Source organism: Jaculus jaculus, chromosome 1 (assembly GCF_020740685.1).
Source record: "Jaculus jaculus isolate mJacJac1 chromosome 1, mJacJac1.mat.Y.cur, whole genome shotgun sequence".
Classification (NCBI taxonomy): domain Eukaryota; kingdom Metazoa; phylum Chordata; class Mammalia; order Rodentia; family Dipodidae; genus Jaculus; species Jaculus jaculus.
In genome coordinates this window covers 11,708,237-11,723,548 of record NC_059102.1, presented here as the reverse complement: position 1 = coordinate 11,723,548, position 15,312 = coordinate 11,708,237, and the positions used below count along the sequence as shown (strand labels likewise).

Below are 15,312 nucleotides of genomic sequence, written 5' to 3'. Positions count from 1 at the left end.
AGCACATTATGTAAGCTTCGTTAACGTAGGGCCTCAACCGACCAGTTCTTAGAATTTCTCCTGCCCTTAGGCAGATCTGTGCCTGGGGAGTGGCTTTAATCTGGCTTTAAAAACTGCTTCTGATGAGTAATCAAAGAGCTTGCTGGTGCTGGGTTTATGCTAAATAGACCAACCTTGGGGCTCTTATTTGAGGGGAGTTGCTCTGTGAACCACAGCCAGTGGCAGATTCCTTTCTCGCTGCTCTCTGATAAAAGTGAGGAAGTTTGCAAGGTGCCAAAATAGTGAATTTAGCGTCCTCTTCCAGGAGTGACCTCAGTCAGTCTGAAGGAGGCCATGTACTCTCCCTAAACTGGCAGCTCCTGTCAGGAAGTGGCTTTGTTTCATTCCCAGTGCGATAAAGGGGCTGGGAGAGGCCTTGTCCTGGACTCCCCGAGCTAGCTGACATAAACGGGGGCACTCCGTTAATCGGCTAAGCTGCTTGACCCTGGTTGATGAATAGAGCAGGCTAAAGTGCACAATCCTGTGACCAGGGGGACCAGCATGTGGAAGCTCAGAGGTGGTGGTTCGAGAGCTGTCCACTGAGCTGACATGTCATGGCACTTTCTAGGGCTAGAAGTTTCCACAAGGCCAGGCACGTAGGCGGATTTGTACACAGTGTTTACCCAGGTTTCTCCGCGACCCACCTATTCTCAGTGACCACTTGGGCATTTGAGGGGCTTGCATATTTCACCTCTAGTCTTCTCTTCTTCATCCTTGTCAGGTTTACTTTGGGGTGAGAAAATACTAAACAGGGACTGGAGAAGTTGGCTCAACAGTTAAGGCGCTTGCCTGCAAAGCCAAAGGACCTACGTTCAATTCCCCAGAACCCACGTAAGCCAGATGCATAAGGTGGCGCATGTGTCTGGAGTTTCTTGAAAAGATGAAGCCGGGCATGGTGGCATACGCCTTTAATCCCAGCACTTGGGAGGCAGAGGTAGGAGGATGGCTGTGAGTTCAAGGCCACCCTGAGACTACATACTGAATTCCAGGTCAGCCTGGATTAGAGAGAAACCCTACCTCGAAAACAAACAAACAACAAACAGCAAAACTGTATCCAGCTTTCTGGGTTCTCGGGCATTTGTTCCTTTAAACAAATATGCCATAGTGAAGGTGTTTATACACACATCCTCAAAAGACATCAAATGGTGACCTGTTCAAAGGTGACTGTCTTGGCAGAGAGGCTGGCAGAGTGCCTGCCGCAGCGTGCAGAGCCAGTAGGAAGATGTCCAGCTGTGATCCAAGCACAGCCTTTCTGTCCTCCATGGTATCCCCTGCAAATGGCAGCTGTAACACCATCACACCCACCTGTCACTGGGTTTAGTGAGGCAATCCGTACTGAGTACTGACATCAATTCATCTATGACTAGATCCTCAGTTTAGTTAGGAAAAGTTGAAACTTCAAAAATGTTGAGTAGAAAGGCTAATACATGCCCATATGCCTATTTTGTTTTATTATCTTTTTATTTAAAAATTTTTCAATATTTATTTATTGGAGAGAGAGAGAATGGGTACGCCAGGGCCTTGAGGCGCTACAAATGAACTCTAAACACACACGTCACCTTGTGCATCTTGCTGACGTGGGTCCTGGGGAATCGAATCTTGGTCCTTTGGCTTTGCAGGCAAGTGCCTTAACTGCTGAGCCATCGCTCCGGCCCCCACATGCTTCTTTTATTGATATGCTACTGCAGATATTACAGCATGTCACCGTTGAGGCTGAAGGTCCAGGTCAAAGTGCTGGTTGAGATGAGCCTCTCCTGGTCTTGCAGGGTTTCTCCCCTGTCATCCTCGTGGGCCCGGTTGTGTGTGCATGCATCCCTGCTCTCTCTTCCTCGCCACATACGGGCATTACTTCCGCCAGATTAGTCCCGCCCCGTGACCTCATTTACTTTACCTCCTAAAAGCCCTGTCTCCAAAACAGTCACGCTGGGGCTGGGCACCAACATATGCGTTTATGGGATGTCTAACCCAGTCCAAGGCAGATATTTTTAAATTTTAATAAGAAGGTGCCCTACTTTCCCACTCTATGCACCCCCAATATGTGAATGCATGTGTGCTGCCTTGCATGGAAAGTGGAGGTTTGTGTAGTAGATGTGGATAATGCAATCTTTTGGCCACACAGAACATGGTGGATCTACGAAGTGTGTGCGTGTAACAGTTATGAAAGTTTCCATTCACTGCCTTCGCTATTTCTTGCCTTGTAGTAACTTTAAAGAGGGCTGGAGAGATGGTTGAGGTGCTGGCCTGCAAAGCCAGATGACCTAAGCTCAAGTCCCTCGTACTTGCGTGGAGTCAGATGCACAAAGAGCCACAGGCATCTGGAGTTTGTTTGCAGTGACTGGAGGCACTGGGTGCCCATTCTCTCGATCTGTCTCTCTTTTCTGTATCTCTCTTTGCTTGCAAATAAATAAGGAAACACATTTAAAAATAGTTTGAAAAACACATGACAAAAAGCCCAGGAGAAGCCACACTTCTGTTAATTTTGCCTTGAATAATTAATTTCTCTTTAGCCTAGAAAATATATAGTTATAGCAATAGTATAGAATCATAGCTATATAACATACCAAAAATTATACCCATAAGAAATTGTATAGAAAAAAATAGAAGAAATCACCAGATCACTGGAAGTGGTGGGTGCATATGGAATTTCCCCCTTTATTCTGCAAATTTTGTATTGGCCATATATTACTTATAAAATAAAAATGGAAACAAGCACAGTGGTGTATGCCTATAATCCAACACTTAAAGTTGCAGGAGAATCAGGAATTCAAAACTAGCCTTGGTTACATAGTGAATTCAGGGCGGGCCTGGACTACGTAAGACCCTGTCTCAAAAAACAATAGATAAATAAATAAAATGCACATGGTGGTGCACACCTTTAATCCCAGCACTCGGGAGGCAGAGGTAGGAAGATCACCGCGAATTCAAGGCCACCCTGAGACTACATAGTGAATTCCAGGTCAGCCTGGGCTAGAGTGAAACCCTACCTCGAAAAACAAACAAACAAAATCACTCAAAATGACACAGAACACTGGGAAACTGGTTATCTATGGCAATGCCATAATTTTGAACCAAGTTCTTCTAAGTTTCTGCATTTTCCCCATACATTGCCCAGTTAAGTGCATTCAAGTATGGGCTTGAAGATACATCAGCTCTCCGCTGATATATGTCTGCTGCGTGCAAAATGTCCTTACACGTGAGCAATGGTGGCTGAGTTATGCCTCTCACTGTACCACGTGTGAAAGGTAGAGAATGAAGCCCAGTAAAGGCGAGAGTAGCTGTCTCTTTGGAGCACAGCTTTGCTAACTTGGGTCTCTTCTCTGAATATCGAAGGATCCCAGGAATGCTTGGGACCGTCTTGTAATCTACCCAGGATTGGTTCAAGTCCCCTCTGGCTATGGTTCCTCTTACTAAAAACTTCCTAGGCTTCCTACATTTCTCACCCTTTCTGGGTGGGTTTCCATATTCACTGCTGACCAGCATGGGCCACCCCACACTTGAATGTTTGACACTCCCCACCCTGGCTTTTGGGGGAGCAAGTGTATGCATCTTCATGATGGGAGGGGGAAAATGGGGCCTCCTCAGGGAGACCCATGGGCTGCATGGGGACCAGTATGTCTGTGGGGGTGCTCCTGGGGACATCTGTAGTGGTGATGGAGGGTTGGGGAGAACCTGCCTGTGATACGGCTCTGACCTTCGTGTCCATGAGAACCAATGAAACATTAAATGTTTTCATTGTTGGCAGCGTCGGGTTCAGAGCTTCCACCTCTGCTTCCGAGAGTGCAGCCAGCCTGCATCTGTGCACTGTGTCCCCAGAGGCGACTGAACCAAGCTTGCACCCCCAGCAGGGCTGGGGGCCAGAAGGTTCTCAACCGCCAGACTCATCGCTACCTGGGGAGCAGGCGTGCCCATCGGCCTCCATGCCCTTCACCGAGTGCCCCCCAGAAGATTGCTCGGCAAGCCTAGAAGCAATGCCTGAAGATGGTCTCCTCGCCCAGAATCCCAGGAGGGAAGCCTCTCTCAAAGACCCAGGGGACCCTGTGACAACATTCGTCCCTGAAAGAGACGGCTCTACTCAGCCCAAGGTGGCTGCCACAGAACCCAGCACAGGAGTGGACAAAGACCTGAAGAAAGCCCAGCAGAGCTCTTCCTCCTCCTCCTCCTCCTCCAGTTTGATGGCCCAGTTGCCTGGAGTTTCCTCGGTGTTTCCTGGGGAGCCAAAGATTGAGCGTCTGGATGGAGAAGGCGACTGGCCTGGTGCTTTCCAGTCCCAAGGGAAAGAGGATGCAGGTGGCTCTTCCCTCCCAGAGTCCGCCACTGCTGCTGCCCAGCCAGCGATGGAGAGCTCAGCAGGCCCGGAGGAGTCCCCTCTCAAACTCGAGACCGTGGTCCCTCAAAATCCAAGACCCTCAGGCAGAGACAAAGGCCAAATGGAGGGGTTGTGTCAGCATTCAGCAGGTGACTTGGAATCCCCCAGGGCCTGCCGTTCCCCTAGGAGCAATTCCGGGGCTGCCCACACAACTGAAAGCAGCCCTGTCTCCCAGGAGAGGCACCGGCAGCAAGAGGGTGTCCATCTGCTGCCCCCAGAAGTGCCCTGGGACCCACTAGGTCCTGACGCAGCTCTGAGGACCACTGACTCCCGGAAGGGTACTCTGGATGCCAGCAGTTTTCAAAGCCACCCACAGACAGGGACACTGGCTGAGCCCCAGGCAGTTATCTGTGCAGCTGCAAGCAGCCTACCGGATGGGAGACTGCTTGGGAGCGCCGAGGCCCCTGCGCTCACAGGGATGGAGGAGACACATCCAGCTTCGAGCCCCGCTGCGCATCCAGCCGCTTGGATTTCTGTGCCCACGGAAGGACTTGTGTCAGTTTCTGCGATTCTGGCCACAGACTCATTGGACCCAGGGTTGGTGGGCCTGAAGCAGACATCAGACCTTGAAGGCATGCAAGAACACCCAGAAGGGAGTCCCCCAGGGGGTCCTTCCCCTTCCAGGTCTGAAGAGACCCAGGAGAGGGCAGCTCTCTGCAGCAGAGAGAAAAGCCATGTCGTCCCCGGAGGGCTGCCGCCATCCCCTCCCCTCACCGAGGCTTCAAGCGAAAGTGCTAGAAGGTCAGTGGGACCAGAGGATGGATCCCAGGCCTCCAAGGACACTGAAACTCTAGCTGTGGCTGGGGAAGAAAGCAGGTGGCCTGGAGACAGCCCTGGGGGACAGGGGAAAACTACAGAACCCTCTGGTGGTCCAGAGCCTGGGAGCCAAGAGGGAAAGGCATCTCGGGTCTCCTGCTATGAGCATGAGCCAGAGATGGACAGAGATGAAATCTCAAAGCCATGTGGAGATCCAGAGAGCAGAGACCTCCTGAGCTCAGGCTCAGCACAGCTATTTGCAAAGGGGGCTTCCAGACTCGCAGACGGACCCCGATCTGGGTCAGCAGAAGCAGCTGGGCAGGTCACTGAGACCCATGTGTCTATTCCAGATACCTCACAGTTCCAACTTGATGAGGACCCTGTCCTGCCTCCAGCCCCCGATGAAACTGGTGGTCATGTTGCTCCCCAAGGAGTTGTTCGGGAAAGGTCAGGTTTGCAGACCAAGTGTCCCAGCATGCTTCAGGGCAAGGAAGGACTGGGAACCACAGAATCTCTTCCAACTTCAGAATCAGAGGAATCAAATGGCCTGTTGGCTCCTGCTGCAAAGGTTCTACCCAAAGCCCAGGAGGTGGAGAGCACATTGACAACAATGACAGCAAGCCACCCTCACCCGCAGAGGACCTGCAGCCATGATGTGGAAGGCTTGCTGGCACCCCCAGCCCACCGTTGTGGGCCAGCGCTTGATATAGCTGGACAGGAAGTCCATTCAATTGTGCCCAATGCCCCTGATGGGGAGACCTCAGCAGAGAGCTGTGACCTCATGGTGATGCTCAGTGTGGAGCGAGATTGTCAGGGGAAACCATCATGGCCAGGGGACAGGCTCCCTGCTCCTTCTGAGAACCATCAGCAGATGGCCCAACGAGACTCAGAAGCGCCCATCTTTGCTGGATGCGGGGAGATGGCTCAACCTACTGCAAATGGGAAAGGGGCTTATCCAGGGGGCCCAGGTTTTAAGCAGGGTGTGGATTCTTCCCAAATTCTGGCGCCTGGGGAGCCATTGGTGAATGTGACCTTGCCCGTTCATGAAGCAAAGAAACAGGCTTCTGGATCAGAAGGTCAGAGTGAGCTCCCCAGAGGCAGTCTATCTGATGCTCCAGGTCCATCTTCCAAGGACTCGGAGAAGTCAGAATTGTCAACCCCAACAGGACAGAAGTTGTCTACACTAGGAGAGGATGGGCAAGTGGGGGCATGTGGTGATGGTCAGTCCTCGGGGCTCTCACCTTCTCCAGCCAGCATCTTAAAAGACTCTTCTCTCAAAGGGACTTTGGGTATAAAAGAAAGTTGCTGTGCTGGGCAGGGGCTGAGCAAGTCTGAGCAAGAGCTGGCCGGTGCTTTGAAAGCAGCCAGGCAGCGCGGAGAAGCAGGCGTCTCTGGAGCAGGTGATGCCTGGCCCGTGCCCCAGGGCTTAGGCAAGACAGGGATGGCAAGTAGCAACACAGCAGCAGCCCCGCCTTGTCCACCTGACTCAGTAGCTTTCCTGTCTGTAGCACACTGTCCGTCAGCCCCAGTGCCTACCGCTCCTGGGGTCACACCCACCCAGGATGCTCCAGAGGGAGAGGCTTGTGATGAAACCCAGGAAGGCAGGCAGCAGCCGGCACTGGCCCCACAGCAGAAAATGGAGCCGGTGGCCCCCTCGTCCGAAACAGCAGCTCTCGAGCTTCTTGGAAGTTTCCCCGCAGCAGAGGTGCAAGGCGGTGAAGGTGGGGCAGCCGAGGTCAGTGAGCATGCCAGCAAAAGAGACGCCAGCCTGTGTCAGGCTCCAGAAGGACCAGAAGCCACCCCGAGCGGAGGCTCCGTTCAGACGGAGCAGGGCCTCACTGCCGCCGGGAAAGAGGTTTCCACCTCGGCCTTGGCCAAGCAGCCCGGGTCCGGCTGCGGAGATGCCCTGCTGACGGCTGGGGTTTCCAGCAGGATTGCGGGCACTTTGGCACATCAAGCTGTCCAGGACCCAAGGAGGAACCTTCCATCCGGGGCTCCTGAAGAGGCTGTGCCTGATGCCCCTTACCTGTACCTGAATGATGCTGTTGGGAAAAGAGCCGAAGACGGTGACGTGACAGCTGTTTGGTCTGAGAGCCCCCGAGAGGAGCCCCCGCTTGCCTGGGAAAATGCCACCTCTGGGAAGGCGTCTGCTGCCTCACTATTGCCTCCGGGAGCCGCGGATGGAGAAAGCTCTGAGGCGGGAGCCAGCAGCAGTGGCTCGCCGGCCAGGGCCACTGAGGGGCCTGTGGGTTCCTGTATGGACGGGTTGCCCATCCTGGCCAAGGACAAGCAAGTGATGGAAGCGGAGAATGTGGCTGTGACTCCAGTTGCAGGTGTCAAGCCCTCTGCGACACCTGCTGGAGAAGATACTGCAGGAGAGATGGAGGGCAGCGGGGAGAGGGCGGTGGAACCTTCCCCAGATGCACCTAGGGGTACACCGGGCAGTGGGGGTGCCAGCGTGAGGCAGACGTGCACGATCGGGGCGCTGCCTGACTTCAGGGAACACATCACCAAAATCTTTGAGCAGTCTGTGCTCGGAGCTCTGACTAGCGATCGGCCCCACAGTCTACCTGGCGAAAAGGCAGGAGCTGTAGGGAATGTAGTGGGCAAGGATCTTGCCATACCACCCAGCCCAGAGAAGCTTCTAGATGGGGCTACAGGAGTGGCTGCTGCCCTCTTTCCTGAACTTCCTGCTGGACTCTGGGTGGAGCAGAAGCAGGTTGAGATGTCTCATCTGGTCCCCCAGGATTCTGCTCCAGGGAAGCTGGTGACAGGACCCGTCCTGGGGGAAAGCCTGCCAAGTGCCAGTGCTGAACAGCAGGAGGTGACCCGTGTCCCACTGACGGTGAGATGTGAAGGACCAGAGGGGTCTGATGAGTCCTGTCTGGGCCTGGGAGGCCAGGCTCACTCACAGCTGGGGAGGAAGAGCCAGGAAGTAGCATGTGGCCTTTCCTCGCTGGCGGCTGCTCAGGGGACACCTGGAAAGAGAGCCGCTAGCTGCCCTGTGGCTCCCCAGAGCTGTGGAGCAGAGGCCTCTGTTCGAGGCTCTTCAGGAACCGAGCACCATCAGCACAGAGATGGCACCCGAGACTTTGCCCACACAGACAGTCCCAGATCCACCTCTGCCCTGGAAGCCCCTTCTGCCTGCAGAGATGTTTCAAGTGTGCCCCAGCCTAACAGAGAGCCCCGGACCCCTGAGACACTCGGGGGTGAGAGGAGGCCTGCCAACTTAGTGGAAATGCAAAATACCCCAGGCCACCAGGATATCCCAGAACCACTGGCTGGAAAAGTGCTGGATATCCCCCTGGAGCCCAGCAAGGTGGCAGGATCTGCTGGGGGAAGAGGTGACGTCATCCTGAGCACGGCCGAGACATGTGCCTCAGGTGACCTGCCTAAAACAGGTGCTACGAGGCCGCTTTCTGGCGTGGCCGGTGACTCAGCGCTGCCTGCGAGTTATCAGGATGCAGGATGCTCCGACAGGGCGCAGACACTGGAGGACACAACCATGCCGGTAGACAACCAGGCTAGGGACCAGCAGGCCAAGGAAGCGCTAGGCCCTGAGCTCTCTGCTCCTGCCGGACACAGGAAGGCGAGTGTCTCTTCACCCCCGGAGCCGGGAGAAACTGGAGACTCAGAGCTGCACCTCTTGGCTCCAGAAGAACTCCACACTGACAGGTACTTGGGTGAAATCCCCATGGGATGAGCCTGATGTTGTTAAGTGAACCAAACACAGGGGTGGTTTCCAAAGGCTAAGTTTCCTGTACGTAATGGCTTAGACCACCCCCCAATTCCCCTCTGTGGGTGTGCTGAGGTTCTGGAAAGCGTGAGAGAGGCGGCTGGTGGTTAGAGGAGCTGTTTGCTCGGCCTGCCTGTTCCTCCCCTTGTGCTCTTTAATTCATCTCACTCGGCCGGTGGAGAAGCGTGAAGTGTTTACTGGCTGGCTGCATGACTGGGCGGGTGATAGGTTGCAGCTAGTCATGTTGCTGGAGTATAGATATCGCTGATTTTGAATCTGGAATTGCTTAAGCACAGAGGCCTGCAATGATTCAAAGCAGGTCCAAGCGATTGGCTGCCTGAATCTGTCCCCTCTCCCCCAGCCCATTCCTCCAGGGATTTTGGTATAGTGTCCACTTACAGCTTTCGTTGGAAAATGTACTCTTCTTTGCTTTTTTTGTTTTGTTTTGTTTTTGTTTTTCGATGTAGGGTCTCACTCTAGCCCAGGCTGACCTGGAATTCACTATGGAGTCTCAGGGTGGCCTCGAATTCACAGCGAGCCTCCTACCTCTGCCCCCCGAGTGCTGGGATTAAAGGCATGCGCCACCACGCCCGGCTGGAAAATGTATTTTTCCAACAGGACCTTGGGAGAAATGCCCCCTCTCCATATATCTTATTTATTTATTTTTGTTTTGGTTTTTCGAGGTAGGGTTTCACTCTATCTCAGGCTGTCCTGGAATTAACTATGTAGTCTCAGGGTGGCCTTGAATTTACAGCGATTCTCCTACCTCTGCCTCCTGAGTGCTGGGATTAAAGGTGTGCACAACCATGCCTAGCTTTATTTACTTATTTTTATTTGAGAGAGAAAAAGAAGCAGAGAGGGAGAGAGAGAGAGAGATGATGGGTGTACCAGGGTCTTCAGCCGCTGCAAATGAACTCCAGACGTGTGCGCTACCTTGTGCGACATTGTACACTTGTGTCCCTGTGTATCTGGCTATGTGGGACCTGGAGATTTGAACATGAGTTCTTAGGCTTCACAGGCAAGCGCCTTAACTGCTAAGCCATCTCTCCAGCCCCGTATATCTTATCCTAGCAATTGCTTTCTTTCCTAGTTCCAGAAAGAGCCTTGGGCCTGGCCCAGCCACCACCGCGCCTTCAGTTCCTGAGGAGGATGTTCAAAGAGTCACTTCAGATGAGGCCAGAGTTGCAGGAGGCCCGGAAAGGTCAGTGACACTCTACCAGGCTTTAGGAGACCGTGGTGTGTGCCTTCCTTTGACACAGATACACAGGATGTTTTACAAAAAAAGAGTACTGTCTGTTTGTGTTTTTTTTGTTTTTAATTTTTTTGTCCATTTTTATTTATTTATTTGAGAGTGACAGAGAGAGAAAGAGGCAGAGAGAGAGAGAGAGAGAGAGAGAGAGAGAGAGAGAGAAAGAATGGGTGCATCAGGGCCTCCAGCCACTGCAAACGAATTCCAGATGCGTGCGCCCCCTTGTGCATCTAGCTAATGTGGGTCCTGGGGAATTGAGCCTTGAACCGGGGTCCTTAGGCTTCACAGACAAGCACTTAACCACTAAGCCATCTCTCTAGCCCTGTCTGTCTGTTTTTGAGACATGGTCTTATGTTACCCTGGCTGGCCTTGAACTCTCTATGTAGCTGAAGGTGGCCTTGAACTCTACTTCCTAAGTGTTGTGATTAGAGGCATGCAACATCAGACCTGGTTGAGAGTCATCTCCACATGTAAATCCTTCTATAAGGGAGGCAGCCAGGGGTGGTAGAACACACCTATAGTCCCAGCATCAAGAGTCTGAGGTGCGGGGTGGGGGTTATGATTTTGAGTCTGGGCTACTTCCATGACCTTGTCTCAAAGTAGGGGGAGCAGAAACCATTCCAATCCCATTTGCAGGTAAAGTGATGCCTGAGAACATCGAAAGCACTGCTGTGGCAAAAAGGACTGGATTGCTTGAGCTTTGAATAAACAAAACATTGCTGAGATGCAATTCACATACCATATAATTCATTCACTTAAGTGTACCACTCAGGCCGGGGAGTGTAACTCGGCGGCAAAATGCTTGGCCCTCATATTCATGAGAACCCACTTCAGTCCCTAGTATGTGCACGTGTGAACACACACACACACACACACACACACATACACACACACACACCACAATCATGGTGGCTTTTACTTGGAGCTGTATAGTTATGACTATAATCAGTTTCATTCTTTTTTAAAAAAATTATTTATTTATTTATTTGAAAGTGACAGACAGAGAGAGAAAGAGGCAGAGAGAGAGAGAATGGGTGTGCCAGGGCCTCCAGCCACTGCAAAGGAACTCCAGACACGTGCGCCCCCTTGTGCATCTGGCTAACGTGGGACCTGGGGAACTGAGCCTCGAACCGGGGTCCTTAGGCTTCACAGGCAAGCACTTAACCGCTAAGCCATCTCTCCAGCCCACCCTCAGCATCTCTTTGACACCCACTACCTATTGCCTTTCTGAGGTCAGTGGGTCTGTACCGCTCTAATCTTTGAAGCAGGAGTGGCCATCTCAGCAGAGATCTGCCGATCAGGAGAGTGGGTGGCAGCTGTAACCCTGTCGCCAGGCCCAGGCAGGAGGCCAGCGTGCTCTCTCCTAAGTGCAGGACCACCTGTGGCCCTGCGGAAGCTGCTGTTAAAGCTTATCCCTTTGGGGATATTGAGAGTGTGCAGACGCCAGCCTCGAGTGAGATTTGCAGTGTCCCTCGACCTTTAGCTCTTGAGGTGTTCATGCGTGTGTATGCACATGACCAGGCGTAGGGCAGGGTCAGACTCTAAACTAGTACCTGCGTTTCCTACCAACAGCTGCAGATGTTTTGTAAATCATTTGATTCATATTTTGCGCATGCTGAAAGAATGCATGGTCACCTGTTTTTCGAGTCTCAACACTTCCCTGGCTCCCAGCTGCCTCTCGCTGCCCCACGCAGCAACTCTCGGGAGCCTGGGCCAGGGCAGGGCAGCCTGTGCTGCCCAGACAGATTTGAGCGGAGCTACATTTCATGCCAATCTCTGCCCTGACTTAGCTGCCTGCAGCCCTGGCTGGTCTGTGTCTTTTACGTTCCCACTTAAGGTATAGGAAAAACTATCTATATGGGTAGCCAGGGAAACCTCCTCAGCACCTCCCCCCAGGGAATGTTCTGGTACATTCTTTCTCGACATCTGTTCGTATTTGAGCATCTTCTTGGGGAAGCTCAGGGCCAGACACGGAGTAGCTCCATAAATACGCCCTGGCTCATTGTTTTTATCACTTTACATTTTAAATAATTTCTGTATTTGTGTTAGAAAATGTAATTTGTAAGGTATATGAAAGAATCAAGAAAAAGACACAAAATCCACAATCACACCACCTCTAATATTAATGTTACTTAGAATTATAATTTTTTTCCAAGACAAATTTATTTTATTTTATTTTTTATCTAGTATGAATTTTTTTTATCTTTTCACAATTTTTATTAACATTTTCCATGAGAATTTTATTATAATTTTACTACTGCTAATCCAGCCTCAATATTTATAGTCACCTCCCCTATCAAGACTCTTTCTTTGGGGGGGGTTCTAAGGTAGGGTCTCACTCTAGCCCAGGCTGACCTGGAATCCACTATGTAGTCTGAGGCTGGCCTCGAACTCACAGCAATCCTCTGCCTCCTGAGTGCTGGGATTAAAGGCGTGTGCCACCAAACCCAGCACTTTTTTTTTTTTTGACATAGGGTTTTGCTCTAGTCCAGGCTGACCTGGAATTCACTATGTAGTATCAAGCTGGCCTCGAACTCACAGCAATCCTCCTACCTCTGCCTCCCGAGTGCTGGGATTAAAGGCATGCTCCACCACGCCCAGCTCCCATCACGACTCTTTACAGACTTAAGTCTCACTGGTCAGCATTGGATGACCACCACGGTCCTCCCCATGATGCAGTGAGGTTCTGGCTGTGTTTCTGTTCCCTTTGCTCCTGGTGAGACTTTTACACACTCTGGAAGCCCCTGTCTGTAATACGGAAGCTGCTGGCCAGCTTTCATGAGTGGGGAAGCAGGGGAGGCAGGGGTAAGACACACACCACGTGTGGAAAGGGAAGAGCGTGAGGGCTGGTGAGATGGCTCAGTGGTTAAAAGCCCAACAACCAGAGTTCAGATCTCAGAAGCCACCTAAAGCCATCCACATCAGTGCACCAGCAGCCACGAAGCCAGGGCCGGCTCTGGCATTCACAGCGGTGAAACAATACACAACACCCCGTCTCAAAGAAGGTGGAGGGCAAAGACCGAAACTCAAGATTGCCCTCTGGCCTGCACCAGACTGCTGTGGCATGCATGCACCCGCACAGACGCACACACGAGAGAATTGAAAAACATCACTAATCACCTGTATATTACTTACCTGTGAAACGATAGTATTTTTATTCTGTTGGGTCAAAACATGTTATTGAAATTAAATTCATTTTTTTTGGCATTTTACTGTCACTCCCCAAATTTAAAAAAATTATACATATATATGGCTTTTGCACAAGTGACATGTATTCCATGTAGATAAGTTGGCTGAAAAAAATTCATTTTTCCTGGTCTTTGGGGGAATAGAGTTAGCCTTCTTATTCTTGGGGCTTTGGGAAAATAGTCTTGCACCCCAGTCTACTACGGTCTGAAGCCATCTGGAAGGCATTTTCATGGAGTCTCCCCAAGCTTGCCAAGTGACCTTTGGCACCTCCCTCTTGAGTATGACAGGGAAAATAACATCTGAGCAAATAGGTCACAGGATTAAATCTTGGGCTGAGGGGCCAAAGTTCTCTGTAAAGATACAGGCCAAGCTGGGTGTGGTGGCACATGCCTTTAAACCCAGCACCTGGGAGGCAGAGGTAGGAGGATCGACATGAGTTCGAGGCTACCCTGAGACTACATAGTGAATTCCAGGTCAGCCTGGGCTAGAGCGAGACCCTACCTCAAAAAATAAAAATAAAAATAAAAATACAGGCCAGCTCTGCCCAATAGGAATGTGATATAGCCACAAAAATCATCTTAAATTTTTTAATAACCATGTTAAAAAAGAAACTAAACAGATGCATAGAAAACTGACCTCAATGCTTGTTTTATTAAAGTGAACATGTAAATATAGTATCATTTCAAGATGAGATTGATTTAACATTTATTAAGGTGATATGGTGTGATCTTGTCATTCTATAGCAAGCCTTTAAAAATATGACATGCATGTTATACTTGCCACACATCTGAATTGTAACCTGCCACAGTCAACACTCAGTAGCCAAATGTGGCCAGTGGCTGCCATATTGGATGCTATAGACATGGAGATGAAACAGTTTTCACAATTGGTGAGGGCTGTGCCATCCTAAAGGCCCCTGTCTCTTGCCGGCAAGTCCATCCCCCCCTCCCCCAGTTTACCACAGATGAGGAGAACCCTATCCCCGAGAGGGGAGTCTGAGCACTTCTTCCTGAGAACCCATTCACCATAAGGGAGCTTTGTGTGAGGCCCTGAGAAGGTCTCAGAGAAACGCTTGCCAAAGCCAGAGGGTGCATGGCTGTGGTGTGTGAAGGTCACAGAGCCGTGGTCAGGGAGGCTGGGCAGATGCTGGCAGGAGCCGGGGTGTGATGAAGCTCAAGGTCAAAAGTCTGGGTTCAGACCCTTGCTCTGCTCCTCACGGGTTGCATGCCTGACCTCAGTTTGCCCATCTGTAGAATGGCAATGGCCACTGGACTGCTGTGAGGGTTAAAGGAGATCCTCGCTCCAGGAGTCACGCCCGCACACTCTGAGGCTGGGTGGGTGTCTGACTCCTGTGGTTTTGTCATGGGCTTTCCTGGTGTGGTGAGCTCAGAGACCATGCATCTCTCTCTCCAGTGGGGAGGTGATTCCTGTGATATACCTGATACAAGTTAACATTTCTTGGAGATTATGTTTTACTGTGATGTTGTGTATAGTTTTCTTTGAGTACCCCATCGTATTGCATTTTAACATCAAAATAATGTCTTAAGCCGGGCGTGGTGGCGCACATCTTTAATCCCAGCACTTGGGAGGCAGAGGTAGTAGGATTGCCATGAGTTCCAGGCCAGCCTGAGGCTACATAGTTCCAGGTCAGCCTGGGCTAGAGCAAAACCCTACATCAAAAAAAAAAAAGTGCCTGCAATGGAGTGGGACACTATCTCAAAACACCAAAAATAATAACAATGTTTTAAGTTGCAAAGCAAATCAGCCCTAAAGTTTCAACTCCCTTGCTAGCAGTCAGGTGGGTTGCGCCTATAGAACTTTTTGAACTGTGGAGATCTTTTGAGTTGGATTCCAGCCGATGACCGCCATCATCTTCAATTTCAGACCTGTCTTGTTCATTCTCTTGGGGACAGGATAGCTTGATAACCCAGTCTCATGCCCATGTAGATGCACATGTGTTAAATATATCTTGGGTTA

At 51.1% G+C, this 15,312-nt stretch overlaps 1 protein-coding gene across 4 annotated transcripts in view; it reads left to right on the top strand.

Annotated features, from left to right (window-relative positions):
- Positions 1 to 15,312, top strand: part of Tacc2 (transforming acidic coiled-coil containing protein 2) — a 218,070-nt gene that overhangs the window by 48,198 nt on the left and 154,560 nt on the right. For all 4 annotated transcript variants that reach the window (XM_045153732.1, XM_045153246.1, XM_045154750.1 and 1 more), the window contains exons 4-5: positions 3,782 to 8,836; positions 9,988 to 10,098. In XM_045153732.1, the coding sequence (XP_045009667.1) occupies positions 3,782 to 8,836; positions 9,988 to 10,098 (5,166 nt within the window). The remainder of the gene's footprint in view (positions 1 to 3,781; positions 8,837 to 9,987; positions 10,099 to 15,312) is intronic.